The 19,950-nt window shown below is 44.0% G+C and overlaps 1 protein-coding gene across 2 annotated transcripts in view; it reads left to right on the top strand.

Moving 5' to 3' along the window:
- ANTXR2 (ANTXR cell adhesion molecule 2) overlaps window positions 1-19,950 on the top strand; it is a 180,692-nt gene that overhangs the window by 83,381 nt on the left and 77,361 nt on the right. The window contains exons 12-14 of one of the 2 annotated variants that reach the window (XM_005292098.5): window positions 194-289; window positions 10,205-10,246; window positions 14,726-14,824. In XM_005292098.5, the coding sequence (XP_005292155.2) occupies window positions 194-289; window positions 10,205-10,246; window positions 14,726-14,824 (237 nt within the window). The remainder of the gene's footprint in view (window positions 1-193; window positions 290-10,204; window positions 10,247-14,725; window positions 14,825-19,950) is intronic. The other variant, XM_005292099.5, reaches the window with a different exon arrangement.

Raw genomic sequence — 19,950 nt, 5'->3', positions numbered from 1 at the left:
AGGTTTCATAAAGAGTTTTGTCTGAGTAAGATCCGCAGAAAGAGGATCCGGCAAGTAGGAACCCTCTGTATGTGAATCAAGATGTAACTGTTTTGGGGGGGGGCGGGAGGAAGAGACGAAAAACATTTATTAATGAGATAGAAATTGTTAACATCATCCAGTGACTGTCTTTTCCCTTCTTGTTTCTCCATAGTCGAATGGTATAGCTGCCCTTATTGCCATTCTTGTGCTGTTACTTTTGGTGGCTATTGGTCTTTTATGGTGGTTCTGGCCTCTTTGTTGCAAAGTGGTAAGTAAAAAAACGTAAATGGCTAATTTGGACATATGACCTATAACTGTCACCAAACTCTTGTTGGGAAATATAGATTATTTTTCATATATGTTTCTTGAAAGCAAGTAGTAGAGCAGCACAGTTGCTGTATAGAATGGATTAAGTACAAGAGTTTATATACTAGATGAGACATAGGTTTGGGATATCTTTCCCAGTGGTATATTGTAAGACACAGAAAAGGTCTGTTTAATAGCGGTGAAGTAACTGTGTTCTTTAAAGCAGTTGCTGCTTTGACAGAAACCTAAGCACAGATGAACCAGGATAGGAAGACTGGTGTCTCTCGTTTTGGCTCTTACCCGAATGCCCTATTTCTATAAAATCTTTCATAAAAGCTTTTCCTCTATTATTTGAAAGTTGAGGCTATAATGGTGTGCAGATGTTTTTCTGAAATCAAGGACTATTTTAAAAGCACTAGCACTAAAATTGATATTTGTAGTCCATTATGGACTCTCAAGTTGCAAATCCTTTATTCTCTTATTAATCCCTTGCAAAAAATGAAATTGTCAGCCTGTCTATATTACATCTACTTTCATCTGAATAATGAACATTCTTTATCCTTCTAGCAGCAGTCAGCAATGGTGCTTCAATTCCCCTCCCCCTCCCCCCCCCCACACATGCATGGCAGGAGTTTGAGACTGGTGGATTTTGATGAGGTGGCAATTTCTTCCAACCTGGCACTGTATTCCGTCTACCCAGATTTGTCACAGGGGAGGTCTCCTTGGGGTTGGGGCAGTGAAATATTATCCCTCTTCCCAAATGCTCCAAGGCTGTTACTGAAGCACTGAGGTTGCAGTTGTTCCCACTACTAACCGGAAGCAGGTTGTGAGGACGAGAGGGCCTCAAAACTGGCATGGAGGTACGGGACCTCAGCCTTCTGCGGATCTCCCATGTTCTACGGTTTCCAAGAGCAGAGCCAATGGCCCTTCTCTAATGGGAAAAATCCTTCCCCTGTCCCACCCTTCACAGGATTGTCCCAAGACATCTCCAGGAGGATATCTTTGGGTCATGTTCTTTAGACTCATAGATGTTAAGGTCAGAAGGGACCAACGTGGTCATCTACTCTGACCTCCTGCACATTGCAGGCCACAGAACCTTACCTACCCACTCCTATAATAGACCCCTACCCTCTGGCTGAGTTACTGAAACCTCAAATCATGGTTTAAGGACTTCAAGTTACAGAGAATTCACCATTTACTCTAGTTTAAAGCTGCAGAGGAAGGTGAAATACCCCCAGGGTCTCTGCCAGTCTGACCAGGGTGTAGTTTTAGGGCCTAGTGCTACAATAGCACTGAGTTCTGAACACTCAGTGAACTTTCTTATCAAATACTGACACTTCAATAGTTTTTGGTTTGACAGCCATGTCCTTACATTAGAGAGACAAGGTGGGTGAGGTAATATCTTTTATTGGCCCAGCTTCTGTCCTGAAAGACAAGCTTTCAAGCTTACACAGAACTCTACTTCAGGTCTGGGAAATGTACTCAAAGTGTCACAGCTAAACACAAGGTGGATAGTTTAGCATAGGTAGTTAATGCATATTTCGAGGGGCCATTCAAGGTGAGGTGTCCCATTAATACCTCTTCAGTCCTGGGGGGTGGGGAGGGAGAAAAAAAGATGTGTGTTTGTGTGGGAGGGTGGTTAAGTGGGTTATAGATTGTTGTAATAAGCCATAAATTCAGTGTTTCTGTTCAGTCTTATTGAGCTCCAAGGTTCATTTTTTGAAGATGTTGTACAGGTTTCCTTTGAGAATGAGGAAAAAGAGGTCAGATACAGAGTGATCTCTTTATGAAAAGTGTTCACCCACAGGTGATATGGTGGTTTTATCTTTTATCATTTTTCTGTGTGATTGTAGAGATTGTCTGGCTTCACCTACATAGTGGTCATTGGGGCATTTAGTGCACGGGATGGGGTACGCCACATGACAGGCATGTGTAGTAGGCATGTATCTTGAAAGGTGCGTTGTCGGGGGTATTGATTGTTATAGCAGTGGAGATGTGTACAGGTTTTGCATCTGTTGTTCTGGCAGGGTCTGGTGCAGCTCTGAGTTGGTGTTTCTTGGTCTATGGGAAGCTTGCTTCTGATAATGAGCTTGGAGAGGTTGGGGGGGGGGCTGTTTGAAGTCCAGAATAGGGGGTTCAGGGAAGATTTCTTTCAGGATGTAGTCCCCATCTGGTATGGGTTTTAGTTGTTTGATACCTCACATGGATTCCAGTGTGGCGTGGTAGGGGACAATTAGGGATGTGCAGTTGGAGGGAGTTTTATTTCTGTATTCTGTATTGAAGTTATGGTGGAAATCTATGATGGAGTCTGGAGGATGTCTGTTGTAGCTCAGGTATATCATTGGTTTCGTGGTGCATTTGTCCAGAAATTCTTTTTCAAGGTGGCCCATGAAGCGGTTGGCATAATGAGGAGCCATCCTAATACTCATGGCTGTTCCCATGGTTTGGACTAAGTGTTTGCTGTTGAATATAAAATTGTGATGAGTGAGGATTAAATGGATGAGTTTGATGATGTGTTTTGGGTGGATATCTGTAGGTTGTCCATTGTCTTGTAAATATTTGAGGCAGACAACAATGCTGTCATTGTGAAGGATGATGGCGTATAGTGAAGTGGCAGCCATGTGGCAAAGATGATGTTCTGAGGAAGATTGTTAATGTTGCAGAGATTCTGGAGGAAGCTGGCCCTTTGTATGATGAGTGGTTTGAGGATGGTTTCTATGAGACCATCCTCAAACCACTTCGGTAAGAGTGCCATGGGCAGATATGTTGGGTCTGCCTGAGTTCCCTTGTTTGTATACCTTGGGAAGCATGTAGAACAGGGGTGGGCAAACTACGGCCCGCAGGCCACATCTGGCCCGCCAGCCATTTTAAGCCAGCCCTCGAGCTCCTGCTGGGGAGCGGGGTCTGAGGCTAGGGTGACCAGACAGCAAATGTGAAAAATCAGGACACGGGATGGGGAGCAATAGAAGCCTATACAAGAAAAAGACCCAAAAATCGGGACTGTCCCTATAAAATCGGGACAGGGCTTGGCCCACTCCAGCTGGGGAGCAGGGTCGGGGGCCGCTCCACACGGCTCCCAGAAGCAGCAGCATGGCCCTGCTCCGGCTCCTATGTGTAGGCGCAGCCAGGGGGCTCTGCTCTGCACGCTGCCCCCACAGCTCCCATTGGCCGGGAACTGCAGCCAATGGGAGCTGCAGGGGCAGTTCCTGCGAACAGGGCAGAGTGCTGAGTCCCCTGGCCGCGCCTCCGCATAGGAGCCAGAGAAGGGACATGCCTCTGCTTCTAGGAGCCGCTCTCCATGCCCCAACCCCCTGCCCCAGCCCTGATCCCCCTCCCACCCTCCAAACCCCTCGATCCCAGCCCAGAGCACTCTCCTGCACCCCAAACCCCTCATCTCCAGCCCCACCCCAGAGCCTGCACCCCCAGCCAGCGCCTGCACCCCAACCCTGATCCCCCTCCCACCCTCCAAATCCCTTGGTCCCAGCGCAGAGCACCCTCCTACGCCCCAAACTCCTCATACCCAGTCCCACCCAAGAGCCTGCACCCCCAGCCGGAGCCCTCACTCCACCCCTGCCCCAGCCCGGAGCCCCCTCCCACACTGTGAACTCATTTCTGGCCCACCCCAGAGCCCGCACCCCCAACCACAGCCCTCACCCCCCTCCCACACCCCAATCCTAATTTTGGGAACATTCATGGCCCGCCATACAATTTCTATTCCCAGATGCGGCCCTCGGACCAAAAAGTTTGTCCACCCCTGATGTAAAACCCTGGGTTGGTTTTGTGGGGGATGAAGTTGTAGAGTTTCTCTTTGGAGTTGTTTAAGGAAGAATTTTGATATCCTTAAATTCCTGGGTAAATTGTGGTGTGGGGTATGTTTTGAGTTCTTTATAGTGGGTGGTGAGAAACAGTTGTCTACTGGCCTTGTGAACATAGTCATCATGGTTGAAGACTACGATTGTGTCTCCTTGAACTGTCACAGAAAAATAAGACAAACACCAGATCAACTCTGGGTAAACACTTTTCATAAAGTGATCACTCTATAACTGACCTCTCAGTCCTCATCCTCAAAGAAGACCTGCACAACACCATCAAAAGATGAGCCTGGGAGCTTAAATTCTTAACTTTGCTAGATACTAAAAATCATGGACTGAATAGAGACACTGGATATAGAGTTTATTACAACAACATATAACCCACTTAACCCCCTCCCACAGCTTTCCCCCCTTTTCCTCTTCTCTCCCCATGTCTAGAGAGGTGTTAATGGGACACTTAATTTTGAATGGTCTTTGAAATAAGTGTCAAGAAGTTATGCTAAACAATCTGATCCACCTTGTGACATTCTGAGTATATTTTCCAGACCTGAAGAAGAGCTCTGTGTAAGCGTGAAAGCTTGTCTCTCTCACCAACAGAAGTTGGATTAATTAAAGATGTTACCTCACCCATCTTGTGTCTATAATATCCTGGTACCAATGCAGCTACAATAACACTGCAAATCCTTAGATTATGATAATGTTCTCTTATTCCTTCCTTCTATTCCACATCCAGCATGTTAACATTATTCATTATCCCAGTTAGTTGCCTATTATTGTCTTCGATGTAAATGTCCTTGACTATTGATCAAGTCTCCTTCAAGAACATTAGAGAAAGGGTGGATGAAACCATAGACATGGTTGTCTTGCTGATGGAAGTATTTAGTTTCATGGGACAGGAAGAGAGCAGCAGCTCCCAAACCTAAAAACTGTTATATCACCAGAATCAAAACAAAAAGGAATAAAGTTGTTACAGACTTTGAACAAAAACAAATGAGAACTGCAGAAGTTCCTGCCTTCTACTATCTGCAGGCAGTTGGTGGACTACACTTTAGATGACTTAGGTATTCTGCTTAATCATTGGCAGGAGTCAGTTCTTGAGATGTTAGTTGATCTGCAGTCTATGTACAGTACCAGGGTTTTTTTTGCCTTTTTTTTTTAAAGGGAGTTCACTGTTGACAGTTCTTTCACTCCTCCTTGAATATCAGAACATATGATTGTATCAAACTGGCTTCAGGCTCTAGTGCTGACATTTCCTAATGCCCACATCACTGGAACATTTGAAAAGTGTTAATGAGTGGATCAAAAGGACTGTTGCCTGAAGCAACTAACTTCTTTTTTTTTTTTATATAAAGAAAATCGGCTCTCCTCCAAACTCAAGTCTTCATTCTTTGTAACTAAGTAAATGAGATGCAGTCCTCCCTGATGATAAAACCAAACAAAAAAAAATTGGAGACAAATCAAATTGTACATATGGTTAAGACAGAGAAGTGCTCTTCAGAACCGTCAGTACTGCATTTTACTAATGTGAATGAAGAAAAAAATTCAGGCAATCTTGCAATATTATGTCTTTTAATATCTGCAAATTCTCATACTGCATTTGAATAATTTACTACAAAAAATGCCTAAATTCCCTAGACTGTTTTTTAAAATTGCATTTAATAATGGCTTCCCAGTGAACTTTGCTTTAAAAATCAAATTGGAATAAGTACTAACTGTGTGTGTGTGTGTGGCCTCTTGAAACATAAGGGTGGGAGCATTTTCATACCATTTCTGTCAACAGGGCCTCTGCTACTCAAAGCAGATTATTTTCTCACACCAGTGTCACTTCATGGAGGGGTACATTTTCAAACAAGGTTCATCTTCTGAAGCTGTTAGTAACTGCAGCTGATTAATGCATTAGCTCATTTTAAATCTAGTTTATCCTACAACTCCAGTGAGTTTAGCAGCACCATTTTAGGGCTTGATCTCATGTCCGGTATGTCAGTGGAAAGGCTTCCACTGACTTACAAAGCCTATTGAAGTTGTCATGAGTCTTTTCCTTGATTTCAGTGGGGTTTAGATCAGGCCCTTAATGGGTTTTGGATTAGATTTTTTTTTTTTTGGTTCAAATCTTGGTCCCATTGAAATTAATAGGTATTTGGTGCTAATGAGCATTAGCCCACATCATAAAATTAATATGTATTTTGGCACACTTAGTTGTTTCTGCTTAGGAGAGTCTCAAGGGTGTAAGAAAGAAATGACAGTTATGAATTATTAATAAATAGTTATATAGGGTGTAGAGGGGCAGACTCACCCCTGCGGCGCCTCCTGCTGGTGGTCTCTTGGAATTACCTCATTTCAGCATTGGAGCACCCCCTGCAGGCCAGTGGTCTGCCTGTCCTCCAGCCCCCGTGTCCCTCTTTCAGACCCCAGTACCCTTTTATCTGGGGTACTGCCCCTTGGCAGTACACCCCTCAGTACTAGGGTCTCCCCTCCCCAGGGAACCCCCACTCACTATCCCTACCTCACCTCAGAATAAGGCTACTGCCAGTCACCAACTAGCCCCCGCTCCTTGGGGCAGACTGCAGTATAGGCTACTCATCACAGGCAAGGTTGGGTTTGCACCTGCTGTCTTGGCCTACCCCTCTGCAACCCCCAGTACCCCTTAGCCTCCTACTAGGCCGCAGCCTGGGGTTTTCCAGACTGGAGCTCCCCCAACCTGTTCCCAGCCCTGCTCCACTCAGGTACTCTGTCTCTAGCTCACTGCAGCCAGGCCCTTCTCCTTCTGAAGGGAGAGAGACTGCTTGGCCTTTGGTTACCAGCCTTTTTATATAGGACCAGCTGAGGCCTGATTGGGGTGTGGCCCAGCTGCAGCTGCTTCCCAATCAGCCCAGTTTAGCTGCTCCCAGCCACAACCTTCCCCCAGGGCTGTTTTAAGCCCTTCAGGGCAGGAGCGGGGTAACCACCCTGCTACAAGGGCCATAACCCGTGAGCCGGCTGCACGACTTGCAGCCGGTTCGTTTCCTGACCGCGCCAAGGAAACATCTATACACGCTCGTGCTCCACACTTTTCACTTCCTCACCCTCGTGTCCCGCCCCGATACGAAGTGGCGGGACCTCCTGCCACCTGTCGAGGGTGAGAAGCCCCGGTGGGCCAGCCTCTACTCCACTCTGGTCCCGAGGCCCGCCGGGGGTATCAGCTGGCGGCTCCTTCATGGGGCCGTGAGCACGGGCGTGTACTTGGCGCGGTTTACCCCTGTCCCGGACACCTGTCCTTTCTGCGGCGTGAGGGAGACCCTGGCTCACGTTTACTTAGAGTGTGCCAGGTTACAGCCCCTACACCGGCTCCTCACTGATATTATGTTACGTTTTTGGTTACACTTTTCCCCTCACCTTCTCATTTATGCACTCCCTATCCGTGGCCCCACAGAGTCGCGGGACCTCCTGGTCAACTTCCTCTTGGCACTGGCTAAACAGGCCATCTATAAAACCAGGGAGAGGAGGTTGGCCGATGGAGGTTCCTGTGACTGTGGGGCCTGTTTCCGATCCTCTGTCCGTTCACGTATCCGGGCAGAGTTCCTCTGGGCGGCGTCCACTGGCTCCCTTGACACCTTTGAGGAGCAGTGGGCGCTGTCCGGGGTTCTCTGCTCGGTGTCCCCGTCAGGTTCCCTTCTTTTGACCCTTTGACCGCACTCCTGTCCCTGTTTTTACATTAGTTGTCCCCCGTAATTATTTGAGTTCCAGGCCCTGTGGATCCTCCCCTTAGGCTTATTGACAGAAAGGTGTGGTGTTTAGATGTTGCTTGTAATTGTTAGAACTGGGAGCACTGGCTGTTGGGAGTCTGAAAGGACAGGAAACAGGAAGGAGGGGAGAGGAGTTGAAGAGGCTGAGTGAGAGGTACAGAGGGTGCAGCAGCAGCTTGGTAAAGAGGTTTCCACTGTAAAAATAAAGTCCTGTTGAAGTTTGATAGTACCTTGCCTGGTTGATACAACAAAAGGCCTCCGCTCTGAAAAGGCTTCAGACAAATAGCGAAATTTAAGATAATAGATAAAGAAAGTGGAAGGAGAAAGGGATGGGAGTTGAAACAAGATAATGTGAGTTTTATAATATTGAGAGAATCTTATAGGTGTTGATCTTTGGATAAACTTCAATGTTTCTTGGTGCCTATGCACATCTTCAGGTGCCTAAATACCTTTGCAAATCTGATCTGTATCCCCTCTGCTTTAAGTTTCCCATCTATAAAGTGGGCATAATAGTGCTGATCCACTTCACAGGGATGTTATGTGGATTAACTAGTTACTGTTTGTAAAATCCTCTGAGATCTGGTGCTGGAATGCACTACAGAAACATTATTTATTCACCCTTAAGTTAAAAAGTATAGGAAGAAAAATCATGTTCTTACACACTTTTGCAAGCATGAAACAAACATCCTTCCGTTGAAAGTCCATAATTTGTTCTCCTACCTGTTGAAGGTTCTAAGAACTAATGAACCAGTTTCATATTTTAATTCTGAAGTATTTGGTAATATGTTTCCAGTTATATCATGCATTTACTTTTAACTGTATTCGTTTTAATATCATACATATATGTGATGCCCACATTTATTTTGGAAGTAAACTATTTTGGTGGCATTATTATCTGAGATGTCAGTGGTGACATCCAAGTTACTTTTATCAAGATTTAAAAAAACATTTCTTCTACATATGATGCCATGAGTCCACGTACTTACTTGATATTCAGAGGCACTGGTGAAGGTAATTAAAGTACTGGAATTAATGGCAGGGATAGGGATAAAATAACATAACTAGTATTTCAATACAAATGTAATTTTGGGAGCTTTTTATGTAGCAGTCATTTTATATATTTTAATCAAATCTGTATTGTACCAATGCACAAAATAATCATGAGTCCTAGTATAGGTGGAGTATTTCTTTTTTCATATCTGAACAATACTGAGGCACAGAAAATCATGACTGTTTGTACAGATAAAGTATTTCTTTACTGTTAGCTTGGCCACAGAGCGAGCCCACCTGTAGTCTGCTAAGTGCAGCTTGTTTCTGTTTTGCAGAAAACTGTTTCTGACTTTAATTTTTGCTATCATCTTAATAAATACATTGGTGCATTTTTTCTGTTTAATGGCTTGTTGGGGATTTTGAGGTGAGTAGCCGGGGAACTCACAGAAGTTCACGCGCTGCATGTGTGTAAGAGAGCAGAAAGAAAGTGGAAGGGGTTTAAGTGGCGTAAGTCTATTTTTTATGCTATATTGCATATTAAATTAAAGACTAAGACTAAGCTAAATAAGATTAGGAGCACTTCATGTAGAGCAAATAGTGGGCTTTTATTACTAACATGAAAGCTCCCTGGCATGCGCTCGCCTTCCTGTTTTCCACTCCGTTGACAAATTGTTAATATTTATGTGCCAGAAACCCGTGGATGGCTATAAATTAGAAACGAACCTCCTTAACAGGAGGGATTATTTTCCAGTAGCAATTTAAGAATGCTTGTGAATGTAGCAACACCGCACTGTAGGCATTCCACACTGAGCACCACAAAGGAGAGCCATTTTGAAATTATAGATCTGAAATGTGAAAGCTGCAGAAATTATTTGGGTGGATAGTTTAAAGGCCTAGAGTTGATCTTGAGTTTCCGGAAGGCATTTCACACTTGTCACTGGGCCAGAAATTCTCCACATGACATGAGAAAGCTGGTTTATAGTTAAGCAAGTCCTGAGATAGGCTTTTGGGCTGCCTTTTGCTGATACTGACTAATTAACAACATTGGACTTCATCACTGGCTCTTACTTAGAATGACTGAACCTTATCCAATTAGTAAGTAAATGGGCAGTCATGTCCCAAAGAGTGCCTGTCAACAAGTTGATTTTATTTTATATTAGAGGGATGGTGTTCGTCCCCACACACGTTTGGTAATCAGGAGTCCAGGGAGTTGCAACAGCAGTTGCCAGTTTGTGAAGAAACATTGGGGATTCATAGCGGAATGGTTAACAATTAAGATACTCTGTCAGATTTTGAAGGTCATTTGCAGTCGCTGACTGCTGTCACTCATGCTTCTCTTTGTATTGTTTTTAGGTCATCAAGGATCCTCCACCACCACCTCCAGCTCCAAAAGAGGTACAGTATGAGGATGTTTGTTGACCCTTACAAGAAGACATCATCCTAGCACACCACCAGTTACATTAATTACATTACACCATCCTATTAAATATTGCTGTATATTACAAACCAGCTCTTTTCCCCCAGTTGCTGGAGAGAAAAGATGTCACAGTGGTTAGGGCATTTTCCTGGCACGTGAGAGACCAAAGTTCAGGTCCCAGATCTGTCCACAGACTTCTTCTGTGACCTTGGGGAAGCTGCTTTTTTTTGTGCCTCCATCTGTGAAATGGAGGTAATAGCACTTCCCTATCTCACAGAGAGGTTTGGAGGATAAATACATCGAAAAGATATGAGGTCCTCAGATATTACATTGGTGGGGACCATGTAAGTACCACAGATAACTAGCTACTCTAGCCACAGTTCCTCCTTAACTAGTGCCATCCCCTCTTTGGGCTGCATCTGTCCCACCTTGTTAAAAACAAAATAAAATAATCAAAGGTACTATATTTTTGATGCTGATAATAATGATACTTGGTGCTTACCATATGTGATGCCCAGTTTTATTTATTTAAAATAACAGTAAAACCCACCATAACAAGAAACTCGAAGCTTCCTAACAGCGAACGATCTTAAAATAACAGTTCATGACATACACTGAATTAACTCAGCCAGACAGTAAATTAAAGCACCAATAAAACCCTTTAATCATCCCCTGCCCCCTTGTTCTCCTCCGGGTACATATTCTAAACTTCCTCCCAAAATTCTTTCAAATAAATGGCTTTGTGTTGCATGTGTGCTCCTGCACAGGCCAGACTGCTAGAATTCTGGGTGGCATCTGACCCACCTTTTTAAAACAAAATAATCCAAGATACTGTATTTTTGTTGCTGGTAATCATGATACTTGGTGCTTATCATATGTACAGAGTTCTGTACAAATAACCAACTACAAATATTGCTTTGTTTTATTACTGAATATTAAGCTTGTAGTGATCAATGGCTCCATGTCTAGTTGGCAGCTGGTTTCAAGTGGAGTGCCCCAGGGGTTGGTCCTGGGGCCGGTTTTGTTCAATATCTTCATTAGTGATCTGGAGGATGGCGTGGACTGCACTCTCAGCAAGTTTGCAGATGACACTAAACTGGGAGGAGTGGTAGATACGTTGGAGGGTAGGGACAGGATACAGAGGGACCTAGACAAATTAGAGGATTGGGCCAAAAGAAACCTGACGAGGTTCAACAAGGACAAGTGCAGAGTCCTGCACTTAGGACGGAAGAATCCCATGTACTGTTACAGACTAGGGACCGAATGGCTAGGAAGCAGTTCTGCAGAAAAGGACCTAGGGATTACAGTGGACAAGAAGCTGGATATGAGTCAACAGTGTTCCCTTGTTGCCAAGAAGGCTAACGGCATTTTGGGCTGTGTAAGTAGGGGCATTGCCAGCAGATCGAGGGACGTGATCATTCCCCTCTATTCGACATTGGTGAGGCCTCATCTGGAGTACTGTGTCCAGTTTTGGGCCCCACACTGCAAGAAGGATGTGGAAAAATTGGAAAGAGTCCAGCAGAGGGCAACAAAACTGATTAGGGGGCTGGAGCACATGATTTATGAGGAGAGGCTGAGGGAACTGGGATTGTTTAGTCTGCAGAAGAGAAGAATGAGGGGGGATTTGATAGCTGCTTTCAACTACCTGAAAGGGGGTTCCAAAGAGGATGTATCTAGACTGTTCTCAGTGGTACCTGATGACAGAACAAGGAGTAATGGTCTCAAGTTGCAGTTGGGGAGGTTTAGGTTGGATATTAGGAAAAACTTTTTCACTAGGAGGGTGGTGAAGCACTGGAATGGGTTACCTAGGGAGGTGGTGGAATCTCCTTCCTTAGAGGTTTTTAAGGTCAGGCTTGACAAAGCCCTGGCTGGGATGATTTAGTTGGGAATTGGTCCTGCTTTGAGCAGGGGGTTGGACTAGATGACCTCCTGAGGTCCCTTCCAACCCTGATATTCTATGATTCTATGAAATGGAGAGCACATGGTAATCCAACTTTGCCTGAGAAAACACAAAAAGACTTCGTTAAGGTAAAATTAGGGTTGCAGGCACATACCAGTGTTTTGAATTTATATCACCTTTGAGGAACATTACAATTAACACCCCCACACTCACCCAAAAGCCCTAAATATTAGAAATCCAGGAAATTCAGAGCTAAGGTTACCACTTTCACAAAACCACACAGTCACACACAAATGACAATTAAGGCCCTGATCCTGCAAAGACTTAGAGGCATATGCTAAACTTTCTGTAGCGTGAGCCAGCAGGCCTGATTCTCATTTATACAGAGGCCCCTTTTTACCATTCTGGCATTGTAAAAGGGCCTTAAACTAAGCAAAATTGCAATTAAGAGAAGGTAAAATCATAGGCAATTCGTAGTTATCACACGAGTTAGGTCAAGTTAAAAACTGTTTCATTTTGAAAAACTTTGTTTCACATTTTTAGGCTTTTCCCCGCCCTTTCTCTCACTTCTTTTTCCCATCTTCTTCTAGTGGGGGAAAAAAAGTAGGATTTCCCCCCCCCACCTTGTTTAAAAAAAAAATGTGCCCACAGATACATCGTATATCTGGATAGAAATGGATTATGGTGTGATTCCTCCTCTCGTTACATGTTAAAAATTGCAGATGTTCAAAATTAAAGGCTGTAGGCTTTATTATACTTGTATACACCAGCAGAAAACAGTGTCAAATAATTGTTGGGGCCAGATGTTCTTGAAAATATTGGACAGCTAGTCCAGGATTTGAGCCATCACTTTCACCATCACTCCTTTATCTGAGCTCTCTGATTTAGAGAGATTCAGCTGAACAAACAAATTTCTTAAGATGAACTGTAAAGAGAGCAATATGCATTCCTTCCAAAATGGATCCGAGAACCCTACATTGCCTTGGGGGCAGAGTTAAGATTGGGATTGTAATTTGAGAATGACTGTCACTTGTGAAAGGGAAACCTTACCTCTGAAATTCCTGGGGTTCTAATTTTTTTTTTCCCCTCTTAACTTAAGTCTGATAGTGACGAAAGTCACTTAAGCCACTGACAAATGCTTGCAACTTTGACTTCCCTTAACAAAATGCTTTGGTGTTAGAAGTTCCTTCTGTTTGGAAATCGTCCGAACATGGGGACTGGGGAGGGATGAAACCTTGGGTTGGTGTCAGATTGGGGTGGGGACATTCTCCCCCTTCCAGATGGTTTGCTGAGATGTGCAGGAGAAGAGCCTGTCATTTGTGCACTTCCTAATATCTGCAGGAAAGGAGATTTTACCAGAGTGGGAATTCCTTTCTGAGGACCTCAGGAGATCTATGGAAGTGGGATGGAAAAGGGGAGAGCAGAGGGGAACCACGCTGCGGGATTAGCCTTCTATTCCTGTGGATATCATGAGCTTCACAGGAGCAAAATCCACTCCTGGGGTATAGAGAAATAGGTCTTGTCTTGGTGAGCACCTTAGGGAATATCCAACAGAATGTCCTTGAGCTGGTATCTGGATTGGAGATGTGAGCAGTAGAGCAAGGAGGGCTGCCCCTGAAACTGACTGGACGAATCCAATCATTTTAATCATCTACAGTCTGTTCTCAAGCTATGATCTGCCAAAAAAAAAAAAGGTGCTACAAGACTCTTCTATCTGTGGAGCCCGCCGCTGTTCACAGTGTGGCTTAGTGTCCAAGAAGCTTTGGAGAATCTTTGTAGGCTGATTCTGCAACCTTCTGTGCTCTGGATAGCAGACCAGGTCACTCAGTCCTGGGCAAGTGGGTGTTCTAGGAGTATCACGGGTGGGTCTGCACATGGGCCTTGATTCAGATTTAAGTGTACGTTCAAGCAGGTCCTTAAGTCAAGTGTGTGCGGCCACAGCTCAGGATCACTTGGTCCAAACGTCACATGGGAGACCAGCAGAATGTGTCTGCTACCCACCCTTGGCCCTCCACTAAGAGCTGCAGATCTGTTGCGATCAGTCTACTGCAGGCTGTTGATGATTCTGCCCCTCTGTCCTTTGGCTATTGCCCTGGGTTTTGTACAGAGAGCAAAGCCATTTTACTGGAGCAGGCCTCTGTGGTTGGGAATCTGGCTCTTTAAGCACCCAACGTTTTTAAAAGAGGGAAACAATGTTAATGATTTTTCTCTCTCAGTGTTTTGTTTGTTCTCATTACTGGAAAGGAGGATAATGGGGTGAATGAGCTCTGATTAGTGGAAAGTCCAGTTTATTAAATGACTTGAGAACGCTGGTCACAGTTTGGGACACTTCTGATGGTTGCCAGCGATGTTCTCCCATGTGCAAAAAAACATTTCCAAGCGTGGCCTGATAGCACGTGAAATAATGAAAACTGCTAGCCATGTGAGTGTCTTTAAAATCTGCTGCTGTCACACTAGAGTTATATTTAAGTCTGGAAAACTCTGTTTGTGAACACTAATAAAAGCATGTGCTAGAAAAGAACTTGGTGCCAAAAAATGTTTTTGACTTTATGGACAGGAAGAAGAAGAAGAAGACCCATTGCCTAACAAAAAATGGCCGACAGTGGATGCTTCCTACTACGGAGGACGAGGAGTGGGAGGAATTAAAAGAATGGAGGTTTGTACTCTGGAAAGAAAGAGAAACACTGATGCTTGAAAATACAAGTTTTCTGAGGCTCAAGTTGATGGCAACAAAGTGTGGTGGAAATATAATTGTATCATGTTTGCTTGCTTCCCACTGACATCAGCCTCCTAAAATGTTTACCCTCTGAAAGAATCCTAAGCGTATCTCAGCAGATTATGGAAGAACTGATTTCATTAGTTCCATTTGATCTGAACTCTAAATAGATGCTGAAAGGCATGCTGATTCCATCAAGCTAATGAGGAGGAGAGTGAGAGCCTTTTTGAGTGTTTTGGAAGAAATTGCAGCGTAACATAAGTACTCCAACTGTGGGCCAGCCAAACGCACTGACAATAGTGACATTAAGGAGAGGCTTGATCCGTAAGGAACGCACAGCTACAACAGTGCCTGTCTTTGAAGAGACATGATAGCACCATGTTAATTAAAACAGAATGAAAAATGTGCATCCTTATGGGTATGTCCTTATGTCACATTTTATAGTTAAGTCAGCCTGTATGGAATTTGCAAGGCAATTTTCTTGTGCATTTTAACTTGATTTAAAAAAAAAAACCTGTCAGTATCCAAGGTATCAAAACCACAACTAAACATAACGGGGCCCAGTCCTCCTTGAGCACTCCTGAAATCTGCTTCTGTAAGTGAGGGCAGAATTAGGGCCTTTGGCAGTTCTAAATGATTAGTTTAGAGGAATGTAGATGGAAAAAATGTTTTATGCAGCACCTTTCAAATCCAAGTGATCCCAGAGGGTTTTACAAAGTATACTTGGACCTCAATTTACACGGTGGTTACGTTCTTGAAAAAATACTGTTCAAATAGAAATCGTGTAAAAAGATATCAAGGGCCTATGGGAAATAAGGGTTTAGGTTCCATGCTCACATGATGACCTCCCTAATTTATCCAATACAAGTTTTATTAAAAATTTTTAATGAAATTTAAATTTGCTACCAGCCTTTGCTGATGTTGAGGATGAACTTGAAATTATTGATAATGCTGATGTTGTTGAAGTCAGAACTCTGAGGATTCACCTGGGGTGTCTGGGGCGGCCGGGGAGTGTGGAGCAGTGGGGTGGGCCCTGACTTTGGGTGGGTGGGCAATGGTGGGGGAGGAGAGGCAGGAGGGATTGGGCAGGAGGGATCGCCTCCCCTCACCCCTTCCAGCCGGCCTTGCGGAGGGCCATGGACATTCTGGCCAGGCCCCCGCCCCAGCCCCAGGTGCGCACCTGGGGAGCGGGGTCGGGGCATGGGGGCTTGCCCCGCTCCATCCGCCTGGCATTCTAGCTGGGGAGTGGGCAAGCTCCCGCACCCCAACCGCGCTCCCCAGCTGGAGTGGCGGGTGGGTGGAGCGCGCCTGGGGCAGTGGTCCCCTGGCCAGAGTGTCTAACTCCCCTCCAGCCAGCCTTGCAGGTGGTGAATGGGGAGGCAGCCCCGATCTCTCCTGCCCCATTCCTCCTGCCTCCTCTCCCCCGTCATTGCCCACCCACCCGAAGCCGGAGCCCACCCAAGTGTCCAGTCTTGGTTATGCCACTGATCTGCGCATCTTGGTTACCGTGCTGCACCGTGTAAAAGTGAATCCAAACCGTGTACAAAAACAAAGGGTCACATTAATGGACTGTGCATAACTGAGACCGTGTTAAAAAAAAAACATGCCGTGTAAATCGAGGCCCGACTATAATGAATTGGACTCCAGAGTATGGGTCTGGATTCCCACCTGGGGTCATGGTGAGTCTTCAAAGAAGGTTGCAGAGTTTAAATGGTAACATTTTGAAAATGGGGCATGTTCCCCCTAATTTAACATAAATACACCCTTGTTGCAATTAAAAAGTTTACATTTACCACATAGCCATATTTACTATTCTAAGTATAGAGAAAAAACAGTTGCATCTCAGATACCCATGTGTGCAACTACAGGCAGATGTTACCTTATAAGCACTGTGGACCAGATTTTTAAAGGTATGTAGGTTCCTATCTGTAAAATGGAAATGATAATGCTTCTCTAGTCTCTCTGAGGCTATGGTCATTATCTGATGTTTGTAAGACACTGAGGTGCTATGGTGTTTGGGCTTATATAAGAATCTAGCTCAATAGATGATAGGACAACTTTGAGAAATCTTCAGGTTAGACAATAATAGGGCAGTGGTTGTGCTGGTAACAAGAGAGTTGCACCTGTGATTTTTAAACTGATGCAAAAGGCTGTATGAACATTCTTAATTCAGTTTTAACCAGGCTTATTTCAGTTTAGCTTGAGTCAGTTCAGAATCATCTTAAATTAAACAGAAGTAAGCCACTTTTACTACTACCGCAATAAGAGTGCCATGCATCGTTTGCACCAGTTTAACTAAATTGGTTTAAAAGCTGATTTTAAGTTAAAGGAGTGCAACTTGCTCATGTGGACAAAGTAGATTGCAAGCCCTTCAGAGCTGGGATCCTGTTCTCTGCTTTGTCTGTGAGTTGTGTAGTGCACTTCTGGCACTAAATTGCATGCATAATAAATTACAGTGAGTATTAGCTCAAACACAGCATTATTTACAAGACATGTTTTAATTTATCGCTGGAATTTTGGCCAGGACAAAGGGCTAAAAGCTGAAACCATTTTGAAATTATTGTTGAAAACACAAACATGGTACAGTCATAGCCAAGACCCTTTTAGGGCCTCTCCTACGTGGTACTCAGCCCCTCTTGCCCTCTGTGGGAGTTGAGAGTACTCAGCACCTTGCAGAATTGCCCTCTGATCTTTCAGTTACCTTCCGCCTGCACAGCCATGTATGGCAGTGGAGTGTGAGACTTCACCTCTGATTGGTAATACGGGATTCAGTGGCCACTATTAATGGAACAAAGTGGCACAGAATATAGGGGAGGGGAATTCCTGACTTTCAAATTATATTAATCGCCCCTTTCTAGTCCATCTGGGTGAGGAGATATCAGCCCTTAAACCTTTCACTGGATCAGGACTGAATGTTGTCTGTCTGGTGACTCAGGCAGGTATAATTGTGGAGGTAGGGGGCAAAAGGAAAGATTTCTAGGAAAAGTGAAGGTGAGCTGGTCCTGGTGACTCCAGGGAACATTAGGAAGGAGGCTTCTTTTTTACTTGACATTAAACGTGGACACAGAGTTTTCTAGAAACTTGGGTAAATTAAGGAAAAATAGGCAAGTTTTTTAATTTAAAAATTTAAAATTGGAAAAAAAAAACCCACAGAAACCCTAGAGCTTTCTAAAAAGCTTTGTTTCTCCTACTTGATTTACTCCTGTGACATCAGCCCCTACTGACTCTTCTTTACTGTCACTTCTCTTCTTAGACACTGTTCTTTCTCTGCCCAGTTTCCTGCTGAATCTTTCTAAAATAAAGTTGATACTATATGGAAGGGCTCTACCCCTTCATTGTTTCCCCATAGCCTGGTTTACCCTCTTCTCCATCATTCTGATCTCTGACTCCAGTGTTTCCTTTTTGCTACTGAATGTGCTACTGCCTCTAACTCTCAGTCTATCTTCTCAGCTCTATCCCCCTTTCCTATCCTCCCTTGCTCCTTGTTTCATCCCCTACTTCTCTCTTGTTTCTTCTGCTTATAAGCATGATTTTTTATCCTTGTCAAAAAACTCACTTCACTCCTGAACCTACCTTCACCAATGTCCTGACCACCTCCTCCTTCACCAAGGTCCTCCTTCACCATAGCCTTCTCTCTGCTATGTCATAGAGTCAAGTCTGTGTTCTATTCCTCTGAGTTTCTGTGCTGTTTTCAGTGCATATGGTCATTCAGTCTTCTTCCACTTCCTCTTGCTCCTCTGTGCTTTCCTGATTCTCTTGCAGTCCTGTAGGCAGTGCCTTTACTATTTCTTTAGATGGGGAAGAAAAGATAAGAAGGCAACAATCTTATAGTGACCCACAGTGTCTCTCCTTTCCTCTCCTCTTCTCTTTCTATACTCTCTCATTAGGTAACTTTCATTCACTTCAGCAGTTTCAGGTACAACCTCTCAGCTCATGACTCTAAAATTTACTTCTGTAGCCTTGACTTCCACCCCTCCAGCCAGTCTCAGACATCTCAGATGTTCTGACACCATCTTGAATTTAATCTCTCCCAAACAAACTTCTTACCTTTGCTCCAAATCCCTTTCCATCACCATAGACATTCCCCCCGTTCTTCCCATCTTCCAGGGGGTTATCGTCTGTGTCACCATTGGGCCCTTTTTTGCATTCCTTTTTTCTACCATGTCCATTTCTCTCTTTGCCACCAACTCCTTTCCTCTGTTAGGAAGGTCAGATAAGAAGTTGCCTTCCCAGGCAATGCTATTGCTCTTCCATGCTAGTCCAGCACAGTTTAGCCACCGTTAGCTAACTCTGAGCAGTTCTTCCCAGCTCTGTGTTTTAGAATTGCCTGAAAGTTTTCTGTTGCTGCGTTGACAGGCCCAGCCCACAACAGACGTAAGTTTTCATATCAAATTTGGGTTGTCAAACTCCACAAGTTTCAATTTCTTCTTAGTGAAGCTATTTTAAGCTGAAGGGGAAGGTCATTTCTTCTATAAGGAATACACCATCTAACACTAAATGGTTTTAACAGTGTTTAAAACACGTTTTAACAACTTCATAAAAAACACTGTAAAAGTACTGAAAGATACAGAAACATTTGTATGACTCATTGGGCTTTCATTTCCAAGTAGAGCCTGTCTAATATTGCAGTAAGAAGATTCCCTGTTTTTTTTTTTTTTAAGTCCTTAATTAACCTAGCAGAAAGGTTCAAATTAATCCTCTGCCCAAGAAATAGCAGTCTGTATTTTACCAGGTGAGTTATTAGAGTACGCTTGGACTACCTTATTCACTGCAGTGGGGTTGCACTAATGTAAGTGATAGAAGACTTTGGCTCAATCTTTAAATCATGTTTTTTTTCTCCAAGACATTTTTCTTTCTTTGATGGGGCCAGTGTTTCTTCTGTTCTGTATCCTTACAGCTTATTGAGTGCACCTTTATATCACAATGCAAATATGTGCCTTTCTGACCATGAGCAGTAATAAAGATTTTCGTTCCATTTGAAATATTCACATATATATTATGTCCTATGCGATGGAGATAACCATGTCATTTGCATTTGGCCACTTCATCTGCATCCTGTCCGCTAT

Source organism: Chrysemys picta, chromosome 5, assembly GCF_011386835.1.
Source record: "Chrysemys picta bellii isolate R12L10 chromosome 5, ASM1138683v2, whole genome shotgun sequence".
Taxonomy (NCBI): domain Eukaryota; kingdom Metazoa; phylum Chordata; order Testudines; family Emydidae; genus Chrysemys; species Chrysemys picta.
The sequence above is the reverse complement of the archived record's forward strand: the minus strand, read 5'-3'. Positions and strand labels throughout refer to the sequence as shown.